This window comes from Canis lupus, chromosome 3 (genome assembly GCF_003254725.2).
Source record: "Canis lupus dingo isolate Sandy chromosome 3, ASM325472v2, whole genome shotgun sequence".
Lineage (NCBI taxonomy): Eukaryota > Metazoa > Chordata > Mammalia > Carnivora > Canidae > Canis > Canis lupus.
The window spans coordinates 75,959,596-75,976,389 of record NC_064245.1 but is presented as its reverse complement, the minus strand read 5'-3'; the positions used below and the strand labels follow the sequence as shown (position 1 = coordinate 75,976,389).

Below are 16,794 nucleotides of genomic sequence, written 5' to 3'. Positions count from 1 at the left end.
AGGAAACATAAGGATGGAGAATTCAGAGACACAACCGGAGGGAATATGGGGCTCAGTCAGTTAAACATCTACTTTTAGCTCAGGTCAAGATCCCAGGATCCTGGGATCTGGGATTGAGCCCCGGATTAGGCTCCTTGCTCAGTGGAGAGTCTTCTCCCTCTGCCTCCCCTCCTTCCTGTGCTCTTTCTCTCCCAAATAAAGAAATATTTAAAAAGAAAAAAAGAAAAGGAAGAAACAAGGAGAGGATTTTAAAAAGGTGGCAAATGAGACAATTTGCTATAGGGGAAGGAAGATGAGATCCCCTCCAATGAGATGCAAATGCCACTTTTATTTGATGAAGGTTAGTGTTGATCCACTCTTAGGCAGTGAGATTAGTTTGGGTTGACTGAAGTGACTTTGTGTCTCTAGTCTAGTGAAAACTCAGTTACTGAACTCAAGATCTCTTTGGGCTGTTCGTTGGAAGGATTCACAGTATTCTCTATCGGATGTGTAAAGGGTCAGTATCTTCACTCTGCTGGAATAGTGTTCTTGAGGTCATAGAACTTGAATCTTTATAGGCAGACACAAACTAAAATTCTGCTGGGCAAATTTTCATTTATATTATTTCAGCATTCAAGTTATCTGGCTAGCGGACTTCCAAGTAGCTACATCTCAACATGCTTTATCCTCCATTAATCTTTATGGTAGCTATAATATTACACTGTATTGATTACACTGATGTAATGTTACCTTCCGCTATGTGGAGTAACCAGAGTGTAAGAACCAATACATACAAATACTAGAGAGTATTCTGTTTGGCATCTGTATTAACACAAAAGTGTGCTAGGGCTTTCATTAGGGTAGAGCTTAAACAAGGATTTTTGGATTTTTTTATAGGGTTGGAGGCTATAAGTCTAAGATCAAGATATTAGTTTTGTCTGAGGCCTCTCTCCTTGACTTACAGATAGCCATTTTCTTGCTATGTCCTCACATGGCCTTTCCTCTCTGCACATATAGCCCCAATGTTTCTTCATGTGTCCAAATTTCCTGTTTTTGTTTCTTTTTTAAGGACACCAGTCAGATTTGATTAGGTCTGACACTAATAACTTCATTTTAACTTGATCACCTCTTTAAAGACCCCATTCCAAATAGTCCATATTCTAGGGTGCTAGGGACTAGGTCTCCAACATCTGGGGATTGGGAGAACACAATTCAGCCCACAACCTATGGTAATCTATTGTATCAGTGCATATTTTAAAAATGATGGGAAAAAAAAACTGATAGAGACAATTTGAAAATGAGTAAGAAGTCTCAGGACTTGAATCAAAGGAGAGCTAGAAAAACTAATACATTAATAAGCAACATTTATTAAAACTCTAAGGGATAGATGTGTGTGTTTATGTATATATACACAAACACATATATAAATATATATATAAAATTAGTCATCACAAGATGTCTACAAGATAGGTGTTATTCCCACTTCTCAGATGAGGACATTTAGATTCTGAACACGAATCCATAATTCATAAAAGGTCTTAAGTCTATAGAGCTATGTTACTAAGTTTACATTCATATGGTAGCCATGGCAGAGAAGGCAGGAATGTACATTATAACCTAGCACATTTGCAATAAAAAATTGTTCAAAATAATAACTGATAAAAAACAGATTAATTTTAGTAACCTAATATTCATTTCTGTGCTTTGCATTTCCAGATGATCAAACATGATTGTACACATGACAGACAATTGTTCACATTATAAACAGAATTCTTTTGTTGAGAGAATGATAATTATGAAAGTCTTGGTGCAAATTTTGATAAGATGGTAAAAGTTTTCATCATCTTTTCCCCACAATGATTTTCAAAAGTTTGAGATAACATGAAAATATGTGAATACTACAGTTGCTTCAAATAAATTCGATACAGTTTCAAAAATACTTCCTTTTGCAATAGTTTGTGTATTTTAGAATTATAAATTGCCATCTGAATAATGCATATTGGCAGCTATTATAGTTATATACACAAGTCATATTTTGCTTCAATTACTTTTGCTTAGTTTTGAATTTTCAGTGCTACTTTGATAAATCATCAAGTAATGATTTGTTTAGAAGTCAAATACTTAAATGTCTAGTAATTAAGTTTAGGGCTACAGAAATGAAAGAGTACCATCCATATGCTTGTGTCCTATCTCCGTATATATTCATCATTTAAAATAGAGTAATATTCAAATTTATTTGAAGCAACTGTAGTATTCACATATTCACATTTGGACAGTATGATATAGCTTTTCTTTGAAGTATATATTCAAATGTTTAAAAAGGGAGAAGAAATGGGTAGGAAATATCAGAAAGGGAGACAGAACATGGAAGACTCCTAACTCTGGGAAATGAAATAGGGGTGGTGGAAGGGAAGGAGGGCGCAGGGTGGAGGTGACTGGGTGGTGCGCACTGAGGGGGGGCACTTGACGGGATGAGCACTGGGTGTTATTTTGTATGTTGGCAAATTAAACACCAATAAAAAATAAATTTATTATTAAAAATTTTTTTAAAAAGTCTTCTCAAAAAAAATAAAAAAATAAAAAGGAAAAAAGGAAGGAAGATTCGATTTATTTTCAGAAGTTAAAGATTATTTTGAAATAACAATCACATTCAAATGGACTTGTAAGACAATTTATTCAAAGTATGAGACGTCATCATTAGCCCTTATTTTACTCATGAAAAAGAAAGGGGAACAACTACCAGATTTTAAGCTCCAATTTCAAAAATATTCAGACAACACAGGTAAAAAAAAAAAACCTCCAGATACTTTTCCGGTGTCAAACATTGTCATTGCCTACTTACTTCATAAATATTACCACTTATTAGGAATAATAGCTTAAGATTTTTTTCCTAAATACCATAATTTTTGCTTTAAATGAAGGGTCCTCAGCAGTGGTACTTGTTTTATAAACTGGCCTGCAGTTTCTTTAAATCCAAATCGATTGGAATTTTTTTTAAAGAATAAATATCACACACCCATGGTAGTAAACTATAATATCACCACCAAATATAAGTAATCGGTATTTTACAATGAAGAAATTTAGAGCATTTGAGGGTATATTACTATACTATGATGGACTGACCAAAGTATGGGCCTTTGCATAATAGATCTTGAAGAAGAAACCTGAAAACTGGGGGAAAATAAGTGGCTGAAATAGAGCTTAGCTATGTAATTTTAATCAAAACTCATTAGACCTAATAAAATTCTTTAATCAATGAAAAGCGCTGTCCCTAACATGAACTGTAATTAGATAGTATTTGTCAGAGGAAAATCATTAACTCAGTGGCTGACTTTGATGTGGAAGCAGTTAAGAGAGGGCTTTGTTATTATTTATTAAGCACAAGGAGGAGACTACTTTTTTTTAAATAAAGAGACTCGATTAAATGTGAACTGGTAGCTGCCATCCGTGGGGTAAACTATCCTCCACCCTAAAATGGCCATATGTTGTACATTTCCAGTTAATTCTGACCTTGCAGAGAAACACATCACCACCTGACTTAAAATAAGAAATGAAATACAAAATAAAAATATAACAAAAGCATCAAACAAAACAATAACAAAACCCTGTGACAGTGAGTTTGTACGAAAACAAAACGTCTACAGTGACAGTGCGAACGGCGTCATGGCAGGTCCTGTGCATACACGGTCTTCAATGCAGCGGACGCTCCTTGTCGGCAGCCACCTCTGCAGAGCCGAGTGTAGTGAGTGTGTTCTGTGGCCCGTTCAGTAACACGGCAAGTGAGCGTGGCCTGTGCCGTCACTGGTGTTTGTTGGCTGAATGTGGTCTTGGGAAACAGTCACTAGGCTTTTCTCTTAACAAGCAGTTCCTTATTAGTAAGAGTCCTCCTCGTTCACTACAGATCAGGACTTCACTGACCCCCTTCGTTTCCTTGCCCCTTTTTAAAACCCCAATGTCTGATAGGCAGCCACTAAAATGATCCTTCTCCTTTCCACTTCCCTTTCTTTTCCGTAAGATGGACCCTATGTAAACCTAAAAACGTATGGTAGCTGAATATACAAGGTTTCTCAAAGTGCAAAACGTGTTACATACAGGTTCGTAGGCTTCATTTAAACAAAGCATTTTATACAGTACAGTACAGTTTGAGATTTCTGCTCATAAATTACACCATTCAACAGGCAACTGCTGCAAAAGTCTGGCTGAGTCAAAGTAACCCGATGCCTTCTTAAACATGGTCAATACAGTGGAACTGTACAAGCTTTGTTCAGACCTAAAAAAAAAAAGCGTCATCTTCTACTTATCACATTATGTACACAGATATTTTTAAAATGCTATTTAAATGCTTATGTATAGCCAGACAAATCTCACAAACCATGAATTTTACTGTTTGGTTTCTGGTTTGCACATACATACTGTACACAATATTTTTTTTTTAATTGCAAAACTAATTAATCTCCTTCGGCAAGATGTGCTCACCCTGTGAGTCTTTCGGGAAGGTTCTCGTCCGCTGCAGCACCACGCTGAGTTCTTCAATCACCCTCGATGGTAACTTACTATCAGAGTCCAAAGCAGCCCTGCCATTCCTGTCTTCCGTCTTCCTCAATGTCTTGAGGCCTTTATGGCTTTTCTGTGGCCCAGGAAGGACCTCTGCTTCTGTGTCCTCCAGACAGTTGAAACTCCGGTGTTTTCTGGTTCGAGTTCGAAGTTTCTCGTCCTTGTGCTCCAGGCAGTGGGCCACCATGGAGGCTCTCTCCTTGATGCTGCTATCCCCCAACTCCTGATCCCGCTTTTCACTGAGCTGCAGTCTTTCCAGTTCTGCCCTCGCATTCTGAAAACAAAACACAACATCTCACAGGAATGCAAGATTTGCTACAATTTAAGTTTAAAAGGCCCAAATGCCACCTAAACACTGATGCTTCTTATGTTCGTGCTTATCTCTAGGATTCGGGTTCTAACTTTGACATAACTGGTGTGTTGGAATAGACCAACCAAGAGATCAATATGGGCACCTTAGAGCTACAAAATCAACGGAGAGGCAGATTGTGGAAATCCCTTGTAACATGCATTTAATGTACAGCTTCAAAGAAGTCTCTCGGGTTAGTTATTCAGCTTGACTCTTATTTCAAACTCGCCTCTTCCAATTCATTTTGCTTGAATGTGTCATGTTCATGTATCTGTAATTCCTACAGCATCATGTCTATGGCCATGTGATTTGGGGACAGGCCCTATACTTGTACTACAGCCCCCTCATTGAGACTAACAGTACATATTAGTATGTTAAAAATGCTGAGAAGTTCTATGGCAGAGATCTGTTTAACTTCTTTTTGTTTTCTTCTACACAGTGCCTTTTAGAATCCCACAGATACATTTCTGAAAACACTGAAATATATACATAAATAGTTATGTATTAAATCCACTTTTGTACCCAGCGATTAGAGTGCACATTAATTCACTGAGCCTTTTATAAAGGTGTGCTTTCCTAACTAGGGTTCAGAAAATCTTGTGACTGGGCAATTTCTGGCATACAGAGCATCAGACTATCAAAGGGTACAACAATTAAATCAAGTGTAAAATACAAGAACAAACAACAGAGAATCAAAAGCATAGAGCAGTATGGAGCCACACAGAAAGGATGCCCAATGAACTGGACGAGGTTGGAGGTGGAGAAGAGAGAGAAGTTATTTTTCTTTTCACAAAAAGCATTAAAGAAACGTCTTCAAAATTTCCCCAGTAAAAACTGCAAAGCCTACAAAGCAAAAATCTGAAGAAGAATTTAAGAATATTGGAAGAAGATGTAATGAAAATGGTAATATAAGTATGAAATTGAGTAGCATAAACAGAAAAGATCTTCAATATAATAATGTTTGAAAGACAACACCCCATCTTGCTCTATTTCTCTCTATGGCAGTTACTTAATGTGATTATCTGAATGCCCTGCTAGAAAGACTCCACGCAAGCAGGGTTTTTGTTTGATTTGTTCACTGAAGTGTGAACCTAGTACACAGCCTACTTAGGAAATGACCATTTACTTATTAAATAGTAAATAAAGAAAGGTTTAAAATTTTTCAAATGTATAATAACACTGTTCTATTTCCCTAACTTCCATCAAATTCAGATGTGGAAATGAAACATACAAATTCAGCCTGAATACAAGTATTTTCACAAATGTATTTTATACATTTCATAACTTGGAATTTTCTGATAGAAATATCTTAGGCAAATACATTTCTTCTACCCTAAAAACTGATGAAATATTTAGTATCTAGCTTAATTCCAAAGTTTCATTTGAATATGTTAAAATACTGAGAAATTGGTGATGCTTGCATAACAATGTGAATGTCATTATTGTATATACACTTAAAAATGGTTACGATGAATAGTTTTATGTTACATTTATTTCACTACAACAAAATAACTCCTGCCTTGTAAAAAAAATGAAAAATTATTGAGAATGATGGCATAGAGATGACCAGCATAGAGATGTGACTGGGAGTTTATAAATATTAAACACATTATGTTTTACTGGGCATCTCTTACCTAGGGAAAATTAAGGAGCAATAGAGACCTTAAAAAAATTATAGTAGACACACAAAATTACATTAGTTTCACGCATACAACATAGTGATCTGATGAGTCTGTGTTATGCTATGCTTACCACAAGGGTAGCTACCCCTGTCATCCTATAGTGCTATTAGAGTATCATTTGACTACTCTATTCCCATAACCTATTTATTCCATAACTGGAAACCTGTATACCTCTCACTCCTTTTCACCCATTTTTGCCCATTCCCAACCCTCCTCCCGTCTGGCATCCTTCCCATGTTTCGTTTTTTAGATTTCACATGTAAGTGAAATCACATGGTATCTTTCTCTGACTGGTCTCATTTAGCGTAGTATCTTCTAAGTCCGTTCATGTTGTCGCAAATGGCAAGATTTTATTCTTTTTTATGGCTAATATTCCATTCTATACATATATGCCACTTCTTCATCCATGTGACTTCCTATGGACATTTGGGATGCTTCTGTTGCTTTTGTAAATAATGCTACAATAAACATAGGGGTACATGTATCTTTTTGAATTAATGTTTTCTCTCTTTTTTTTTTAATTTTCTTAGGGTAAATACACAGTAGTGGAATTACTGGATAGTATGGTATTTCTATTTTTGAGTAACTGCCATACTGTTTTCCATAGTGGCTGTACCAATTTACATTCCCACCAATAGGGAAATGTGAATGAGGGTTTGTTTTTGTTTTTTTTTTTCCCTCCACAGCCTCACTGACACTTGTTATTTCCTGTGTGTTGGATACCAGCTTTCTGACTGGCGTAAAGTGATACATCATTGTGGGATGGCTGGGTTTTTTTTTTTTTTATTGTGGTTTTGATTGGCATTTCCCTGATGATTAGTGATGTTGAACATCTTTTCATGTTTCTGTTAGCCATCTGTATGTCTTCTTTGGAAAAATGTCTATTCAGGTCCTCTGCCCATTTTAATCATATTCTTTGTTATTCTGGTGTTGAGTTGTAAAAGTTCTATATGTATTTTGGGTATTAACCCCTTATTGGAGATACATTTTCCAACTATGTTCTCCTATTCAGCAAGTTGCCTTATGTTGGTTTCCTTTGCTGTGCAAAAGCTTTTTACTTTGGTATAGTTCTAAGTGATTCATTTTTGCTTTTGTTTCCCTTGCTCAAGGAGATGTTCCAAAAATATGTAGCTGAGGTCAATGTCAAAGAGATTACTGTTTTATTTAGGAGCTTTATGGCTCAGGTATCACATTTAAAGTCTGTAATCCATTTTAAATTTACTTTTGTATATGGTGTAAGAAAATGGTCCCATTTCATTTTTCTGTATGTAGCTGTCCAGTTTGCCTGACATGACTTATTGAAGAGATGTCTTTTTGCTGTTGGATATTCTTTTCTGCTTTGTCAAAGATTAGTTGGCCATATAGCTATGGATCCATTTCTGGGTTTTCTATTCTGTTCCATTGATTTATGTCTATTTCCCATTGATCTATGTCTATTTTTATGCCAGTACCAAGCTGTTTTGATATTATACCTTTGTGGTAGACCTTGAAACCTGGGATTGTGATACCTTCAGCTTTGTTCTTCTTTCTTAAATTGCCTTGGCTATTCAGAATCTTTCTGTGGTTCCACACAAATTTTAGAATTATTCTAGTTCTGTGGCAAGTGTTACTGGCATTTTGATAGGGATTGTATTAAATCTGTAGATTGCCTTTGGTACTAGGGGCATTTTAACAATATTTGTTCTTCCAAACCATGAGCATGGAAAATCTTTCCATTTGTTTATGTTGTCTTCAATTTCTTTCATCAATGTTTTATAGTTTTCACAGTAGAGGTCTTTCACTTCTTTAAGTTTTATTCCCAGGTTATTATATTCTTGCAATTGCAAATGCAACTGTTTTCTTAATTTCTTTCTGATATTCTGTTTAGTGTACAGAAGCAGAACGTATTTCTGCATATTAATTTTGTATCCTGCAACTTCACTGAATTCGTTTATCACTTCTAATAGTTTTTTAGTGGAGTCTTTAGGGTCCACAGTAACAGTTCTCATTATCTCTCAAGCATTAGCAGATAGACTTTGGATTTTCTTAGATGTAGAATTTAGGGGCTAAATATTCACACAGGTAATGCTGAGATTTCAAGTAAACTTTAATATTAGGCTAAGAGATTCAATCTTGTATGAAGGTGGAGAGGTGGTGGAAATGACCTCTAAGAGTAGAGAGGATGGGACAGTGTGTGGGTGGCTCAGTCAGTTAAGCATCTGACTCTTGATTTTGGCTCATGTAATGATTTCAAGATTTCAGGGTCATGAGATCGAGCCCCAATTGGGCTCTGTGCTCAACGGGGAGTCTGTCTGCTGATTTTCTCCCTCTTACCTGCTCACTCACTATCTCTCAAATAAATAAATAAAATCTTTAAAAAGGAAAAACTTGACAGGATGGGAGAGAGTGAGGTTTTGAGTAAACAACATGGTGTTCTGGGAGTGCTTTTCATGTTCTGGGGAAAGGAGGACATAGTTATGTGCTATGCTGTCTTTAAAAGTTAAGGCATTAATAATTTAGAAAGAAGGATAGATAAGGTATGAAATTACAGGAGTGAGACGTAACATGGTCCAGATGATGCCAGTGGGTGTCAGAGTATGTTTAGAGAAAAGTAGTTGTTTGACTGGAAATGGCAGTGCGAAAAGTAGTCTTTCTCTCTGCAGAGAGTAGTTCCTATATCACAGCCAGAACATGGTGCAGGAACATGTTCTCAGGGCAAACCACTCACATGGCTTTAGTCTGTGCCCACATCCATTTTTCCATTATATCCAGATGTGGGCCACTGGTTATGGAGGCCTCACAATACCAGAACGTACAATGACCAACATGTGGATTATAGCAGAAATGCACTACTAAACTCACTATACTAGTTGATAATCTCTGTGTTGTATATAATCCTATCAAACTACTGCTTTAAGTGTATTATCAACAGTAAATAAACATGATTATTTGCACCATAAAGTATATTTTAAGACAGAAATAGAAATGCAAAGAAATGACCATATGCCCAATGTCACATAGTGGGAATTTGGAATGGGATGCCAACGTTGGCCTCTCTGGAAGTAATGTGCCTCTTTATGTGTTCCAGGATGGCGAGAGAAGTGTGTAATGGGTAAGAGTCTAGGTCACCATTTTGTGCTGGAACTGCATCATTCCTCTTTGCTCATTGTTTTTGTTTGGAAATAAATGATCACAAATTGTTTTCCAAGTTCCTTATTAGTATGATATCATTGAATTATCACAATAGCCCTATAAGGTAGAGCCTTTTATTATCCTTCCATGCTTACAGATAAAAAGGCTGAGCACAATGAAGTTAGGAGGCACCCAAATCAGAGATAGGATCTAGCATGTGCATTCTTGAGCACTATGTTTTGCCTCTTCATGTGTGATTTCCTTTGACAACAACTTACTTTCTCTGGCTTATTCTGCTAGCTTACTACTAATTCACTTAATTAATCTTAGAAGTCACTTTTTCCAGGAAGATTTCCTGCCTGAATGAGGTATCCTCATACAACTTTCAATAGAACCTCATGAAATGGGAAGTCATCATATGGCCAAAGCACCAAATTTACCAATCTCCTGACACCTTGTATGAAAAACAATTATTGAATATATCCATTGATGTGACTAAACATTTTTCTTATGAATATATCCTACTTTGCAATATATTTATTTAAAGATTTATTTAATTAAAGAGTGAGGGAGAAACAGAGGGAGACAGAAACCCAAGCAGACCCCTCCCTGAGCAGGGAGACCAATCTCATGACCCTGGGATCATGACTTGAGCAGAAATCAAGAGTTGGATGATAAACCAACTGCATCACAAGCCCCCTGCCCCCACTTAACAATATTTTTAGCCATTTTTCCTTTTTAAAACAAGGATCAAAAGTGATTAGTCATTTTATTAATATATTTTCTTAAATATTTACATGAATCTAATCCTATAACAGATATTTTAATGGTTCATATGAAATTTTTAATTTCTGTTTTAATGCTTTTTAACCTTCCAATGTTTTTCCAACATTGGAGCATTTAAAATTTTTCTTTGCCAAATTTGAATCACCATGTTTATAAAATTTACAAAAAAGTTAATTTAGCTAAACTACTCATAAATTTTCTAGCAATTTAATATTTTATGAATTTTTTTAAGAACCTATAACAAGTTCTTTGCAGTTTGGAGGTTATCAGTTTTCTGATCTTAAGTATGCTAAAACAGAAAAAAAAATTTCTCTGAAATTCTGGATTTGAGATCAGCTAACAAACTACTATACTATATATTTAGTTATCATCCTAATTCTATACTGGATTCCAGTTAATGTATTTTGATTTGGTCCTAATAATTTATCTTTTGCTTTGCTCCATAACTGATCCTAAGGCAACATGAGAAAAAGCTGTGGTCCCAGCAGAGCACATCTACTCCTACGTTTGCTTCATTTGTTCAAACTCTGTTTCCTAATCAGGGCTTTTTGGAAATATGACTCTTAGAATTTTAAGATTCTAGATTAGCCGAGGAATCCATTGTTGCAGAGAAGACTTTTTTTTTTTTTTAAACCAAGAATACCTACAAGTGCAGGAGGACCAAATAGGCAACAAAGGAAACAACCATTATTTTCACTGTTTGTATCTTTTAGTGAAGAGGAATATTATACTGGAATAAATGTTCAAGGGAATATATACTTGGAAAAATATTTTTAATCTGACCACTAAATTAAAATAGTTTTAGTCTTTTAAAATAAGTTATTTCTGTTTGGAAAGACAGAGATTCAAACAGTTCACTCCCAAACCCTGAGGAAATAGTACTTTTTTAATGCTTTTCTCTTTGCTTTGAGGGGGCTCAATTAAGGCCCTGAAACACACATTAATCCCAAAGTATCTAATGAGTTTTGATGAGAACAGCTTTTCTCCTTTCCTGAATAGACTGAACTTCAAGTCAAGATTGATGCTCTGTATGTTCTCCCCTCCCCGCAAGGTGAGAAGGAAAACAAACAGCCACTTTCCTGAAAAATGCCAGGTCTTCTTTATTGATGCTCAGGGGTCATCTTGCAGTTCCTTAAATTAACTGCGACACCCCATCAGTTCCCAAACCACTGGAATTTGATTGTGTTACTAGAAAGTCTAGTTACCATGGCTCCAGACATAATCGGCCCTGGGCTCATTCTAAGGGTGTTAGAAGTGAACTCGTAAGACTAATTTGAGACTGTGATTTTTACCAGGCAGACTTCTGTATACACATTTAAAACTATCTGACTACGTGAGGGGTAAGAAAATAAGTGGTATTATGCATATTGAATTGGACGGTCAGTGACATTACTAAAATTCTATAAGAAAAATTAAAATATAAAACTTAAAGGAGGAGCACAGAGTTATTCATAATATTTTCTTGCTGGATGTGATTTTTTTACTATGCTTTCCAAAGACTACTGTTGTGCTTTTGAAGCCAAAGAAGTAATTAATGTACTTAATCATATTAAGACATAAGAAAATAAATGCTATCATTAATATAAAACAAATAAAATCCTGACCTACCTCAATATTTCTCCGGGCTAGGGTTGCACTTCTCTCATGCTGGATGGGAATTAGAGGCAAACCTCCAATTTTGGGATTTTTGGTTATAGAACGTTTTCGTTCCTTTCCAGCTGGTGGCCATATATCATTTTCATGCTGTGGAAACACAATTTCTTGTTGTTGGTGTGTTTTATTATGTGGCATATCATGTTATAGAGTCACTTGGCTCCTTTTCCATATATCCAAATCAAATGATCTGCTTTCCATGAGAATGCCATTTGTAATTATGATGTTGACTCTGGCAGCAGCATCGCTTGAGGATATAAGACTCTTAAATGAACAGAGCTTTGAGGTCTCAGTTCAATTTCTAAGTTTCAAATACATGGCTTCTGTACTACTTATCAAATCAAAAGGAGCAAAATATTTGAGGAAACTGGCAAATCTCTTTGTGGGAGAAAAATAATACACTTGTCTGTATTTCTAGGCCCTGTAATCAAAGTCACAATGCATTCATTTTCTACCTCCACCAAAGACAACTTTAATGTAAAAATAATTTGACCTCCTAGACCTCAAATCAACCTAAGGCATGGCTATCAGAAAAATTAGATTCATTTTATGACCTTTTGAAAAATGTTACTTTTTCATCTAATTGTATTCCAAAGAAATTATCTTGCACACAGTCATTTATACTGAAAATCATTGCATAACAGACTATGGCACATTTGTTCTCAAATTATTGACTACATATTCTGGTCAACTGGATAATAGATATGACTAGAGAAAAATTAATTTTGCAATGGGGAGACATTTTTACAGGTAAAAGTATAAGCCCTTGAATGATAAATCCTTCAGATATGCATATAAAAGAAAAATCTTTAAAGAATTTTCTACTCCTCAGGGTAGATTAACTTTTCAGAAGTTGGCAAAACCAAATTGATTTTCAGACAACCATCTATGAAAGAAATATAGAATACCAATTATAAAATTATAAGCTTTACAGATTTTCTGATGAAATGAGAACTTTTTGGTAAACTATATAGTTAAATGCCTATTCTTATGACAACACATTCCTGTCTTACATTACAATTAGTATTTTAATGTGTTTTATGGCAAATAATTCATTTCAGCTAGTATTTACTGTGTACACATATATAAAGGTGAGATTATACTGAGGGACATACTGCCAGACTTTGTGCTTATCAGGGTGCATAATCTCATTTAATGTATATCATATAAATATATACAGTTTTACTTAACATTTATATCTGTATATAAATACAATCTCATTTAATCTTCAGTCCTACAGCGTAGATCTTTGAGTGTATATGCATTAGATGTGCCCTTGAATTTTAGTGAAGCATTTATTTTGGTTCAGCAATCTATAATGGTAGATTGTTAAATATTTCAGAGAGAAAGTTATAAGCTTCATAATGCTTTGTTTATGTCACAGCCCCAAACTTGGTAAAAATAATTTTGATATTATATAATTGGGATGTTCTCAACATGTAAAGCTAATAGAAAACTGGCTAGCAAGGAATTCATTACCCTATGGATTATGCTTACACTTGTACTTACTGATGTATAATACATGTGCCAAATGATATTCAGAGAAATCTAAGAGCAAACAGTCTCAAATAAGTATGTCTTTTTCTGACATGATACACGATGTTGTGTATATCTGCTAATGAGTTCTTCCCAGATTGTGATCCAAGAGGTATTTTTCCAGCATACCAACACAGTATCTAGTAATACACTCTGATATTTATGGTTATTAAAAGTGACCTGAAGAGTTCTACTATATGGATCATATAGCTGAGGATCACACCCCAAAATCTTCAGTTCTATCTCTCACTTTCTATTTTTCTCACGCATCCAGCTTTGAGACATAACTGACAAAATTATAGGAAACTGAAAGTATACCATGTGATGATTTGATCTATGTATAAGCTGTGAAAGGATTCTCCCCCAACTAGTTAAGACATCTACCATCTCATTTATTTTGGTGAGCACAGGGAAGTGCAACTCTTAGCAAATTTCAGTGATAACAGTATTATCAACTATCTCAACAATGACTATGTTTTACATGAGATCCTGAAACCTTCATCTTATAGCTGAAAGTTTGTACCCTTTTACCAACCTCTCCCTATTTCCTCTACCCACCCAGCAACCACTTTTCTACTCTCTGCTTCTAGGAATTAAACTTTTATTTTTAGATTCCACATATAAACCATACTTGCAGTCTGCCTGTGTGGCTTATTTCATTCAGCATAATGCCTTCCAAGTTCATCCACATTGTCAAAAATGACAAGACTTCTTTCTTATTTAAAGGTGAATAATATTTGTGTGTGTACATGCACACATACATATTTTTATCTATTCATCCTTGGACTTAGGTCATTTGATATGACCTGAGGTCATTTACATACCTTTGCAATTGTGAATAATGCTACAAAGAACATGAGTCTGCCTCTTACTCTTTGTAACCTTGACCTCTTACTTTTCTGGCTAACAATTTAGTTTCGTTCACTTCTTTAGACTCTTTGAGACTTCCCATTTATTTTCTACCATCATTCTACTTTCCACATCTTGCCTCACTTCCTTCTCAGCCCATCTTAGACTTCATAGTCAGTAAGTATAAATATTTACAAGTCTTCTCCTCTTTCTCCTTTCATCATACTTGCTTGAAAAAGCCCTCAATCTAGCTAAATTCAATTTTACTTACTCTGAGTGCCTAAAAATTGATGAAGAAAGAAAAAAAAAAGACAGTCACCCTATAGATTCATCTCACTTTAAATTTGAACTTAAAGTTCAAGTAAGCACTCAGCAGTAAGTTGAAGTTCAACTATATATATATATATATAGGGCAACTAGCTAAAGATTATTTCTCATTTGTTCTCCACCCCTACCATTCCAATAGCTCTCCCTAGCTCACTGATGATGAGCTCACTGATTTCATTTTAAAAATTACTATTAATCACTGAAGAATTTCATTTTTCCCCTCCATGAAATATACCACTCTCCCTGCATCTTATAGTCATAGAAGTGAGGCTCCCTTTTCTTGCCAGTATTTACTGTTAATTTTTTCCAGTCATAAGTGCTCAGTGGGCTACAATATACAGTCAATAATAATGTGTGGCGCTCTGTTGTACAATGATTTTTTTCAGCAATGATGACCAAATGTGCACTTGTTCACACTGCATCATGTCTGCTCAGGGCTTCTTCTGGTTTAATAATTACTTTCCGCTGGTTTAATACTTTCCTCAATAAAATAGATAAAAACAGAGAGGGAGGCAAACTATAAGAAATTCTTAACTATAGGGGCATCTGGGTGGCTCAGTGTTGACTATCTACCTTTGGCTCAGATTGTGATCTGGGGCTCCCGGATCAAGTTCTGCATCAGGCTCACCACAGGAAGCCTGCTTCTCCCTAGCCTATGTCTCTACCTCTCTACATCTCTCATGAATAAATAAAATCTTTAAAGGAAAAAACCCTCTTAACTATAGAAAACCAATTGAAAGTTGATGGAGGATTGAGGTGGGGGTGCATAAAACAGGTGACGGGCATTAAGCAGGGCACTTATGATGAGCATTGGGTGTTGTATGTAAGTAATAAATCACTACATTCTCCTGAAACCAAGGCTATACTATATGTTAACTAACTAAATAAAAAGTTGTGGGATGCCTGGGTGGCTCATCCGCCTTTGGCTTAGGGTGTGATCCTGCATTCCCAGGATCGAGTCTCACATTGGGCTCCTTGCACAGAGCCTGCTTCTCCTCCCTCTGCCTGTGTCTCTGCCTCTCCTCTTGTGTCTCTCATAAATAAATAAAATCTTAAAAAAATAAAAATAAAAACTTAGAAGAAAAAAAAAAAAAGCCCAGTTCCAATAATCCCACACCAAAAATCACTTTCCTCTATCAATTTTTTTCCAATAACTGAATTTTCTCCATTAGCACATGTGCAAAGTATATGCCCTCCCATCTTAAAGACAAATAAATTGAAACCCCAAAACCTACCTTGACCTTCTCTTTCTAGTCACACAGCCTCCTTTATGTGCATAGCAAATTCCTTGCCTGGATTTTCTATACTGGTCATCTGTTTTTCCTCCCTCTCAACCCTTTTTATTTCTTTTCCTGATTTTCTTTTTTTCTTTCTCTTCTGCTTGACGTTTAAAGTTTGCAATGCCCCAGGGCTTATTCTTCTGTCCTTTTCTCTCTGTCTCCCTACATCGTATACTCATTTCGTTTTATTCTGAGATCTCCCCTAAATCCAGGGCTTTCAATGCAAACTGAATGTTGACTTCCCCCAAATTGACACTTCATCCCCAAATCTTCACCTTAGTTTTTTAAAGTTTATTTTTATTTATTTATTTAAATAATCTCTATACCTAACATGGGGCTTGAACTCACAACTCTGTGATCAAAAGTCACATGTCCTTCCAAATGAGCCAGCCAGGAACCCTTTGGATGTATAGATCAAAAACTCAATCAATCTGCTATTCAACATACTTATTTGTATGTCTAATGGCATCTCCAATTTCATATGGTCAAAAGAGAGCTCTCAATTTTCTTTGCATCTCTGATCTTATCACTTCTATTTGCCAGTTGCCCGAGGCTAAAAAAACCCTATGTCTCTTACTTGACTTTTACCCCTTCTCTCAAACTGCTGTAGCCAATCAATTTGTAAGTTTTATTGGCTCCATTTTCAACTGTTCTTGAATCTTAATATCTCAATCTGTCCACTTTACCA

General features: G+C 35.6%; 1 protein-coding gene across 6 annotated transcripts in view; it reads right to left on the bottom strand.

The window, feature by feature from the left end:
* Positions 1-1,326: 1,326 nt before the first annotated feature.
* Positions 1,327-16,794, bottom strand: part of ARAP2 (ArfGAP with RhoGAP domain, ankyrin repeat and PH domain 2) — a 191,078-nt gene continuing 175,610 nt past the window's right edge. For 5 of the 6 annotated variants that reach the window (XM_035714086.2, XM_049108710.1, XM_049108713.1 and 2 more), the window contains 2 exons: positions 12,070-12,204; positions 1,327-4,807 (listed from right to left, as the gene is read on the bottom strand). In XM_035714086.2, coding sequence (XP_035569979.2) covers positions 4,424-4,807; positions 12,070-12,204 — 519 coding nt within the window. In that variant the 3' untranslated portion in view covers positions 1,327-4,423. The remainder of the gene's footprint in view (positions 4,808-12,069; positions 12,205-16,794) is intronic. The other variant, XM_025436964.3, reaches the window with a different exon arrangement.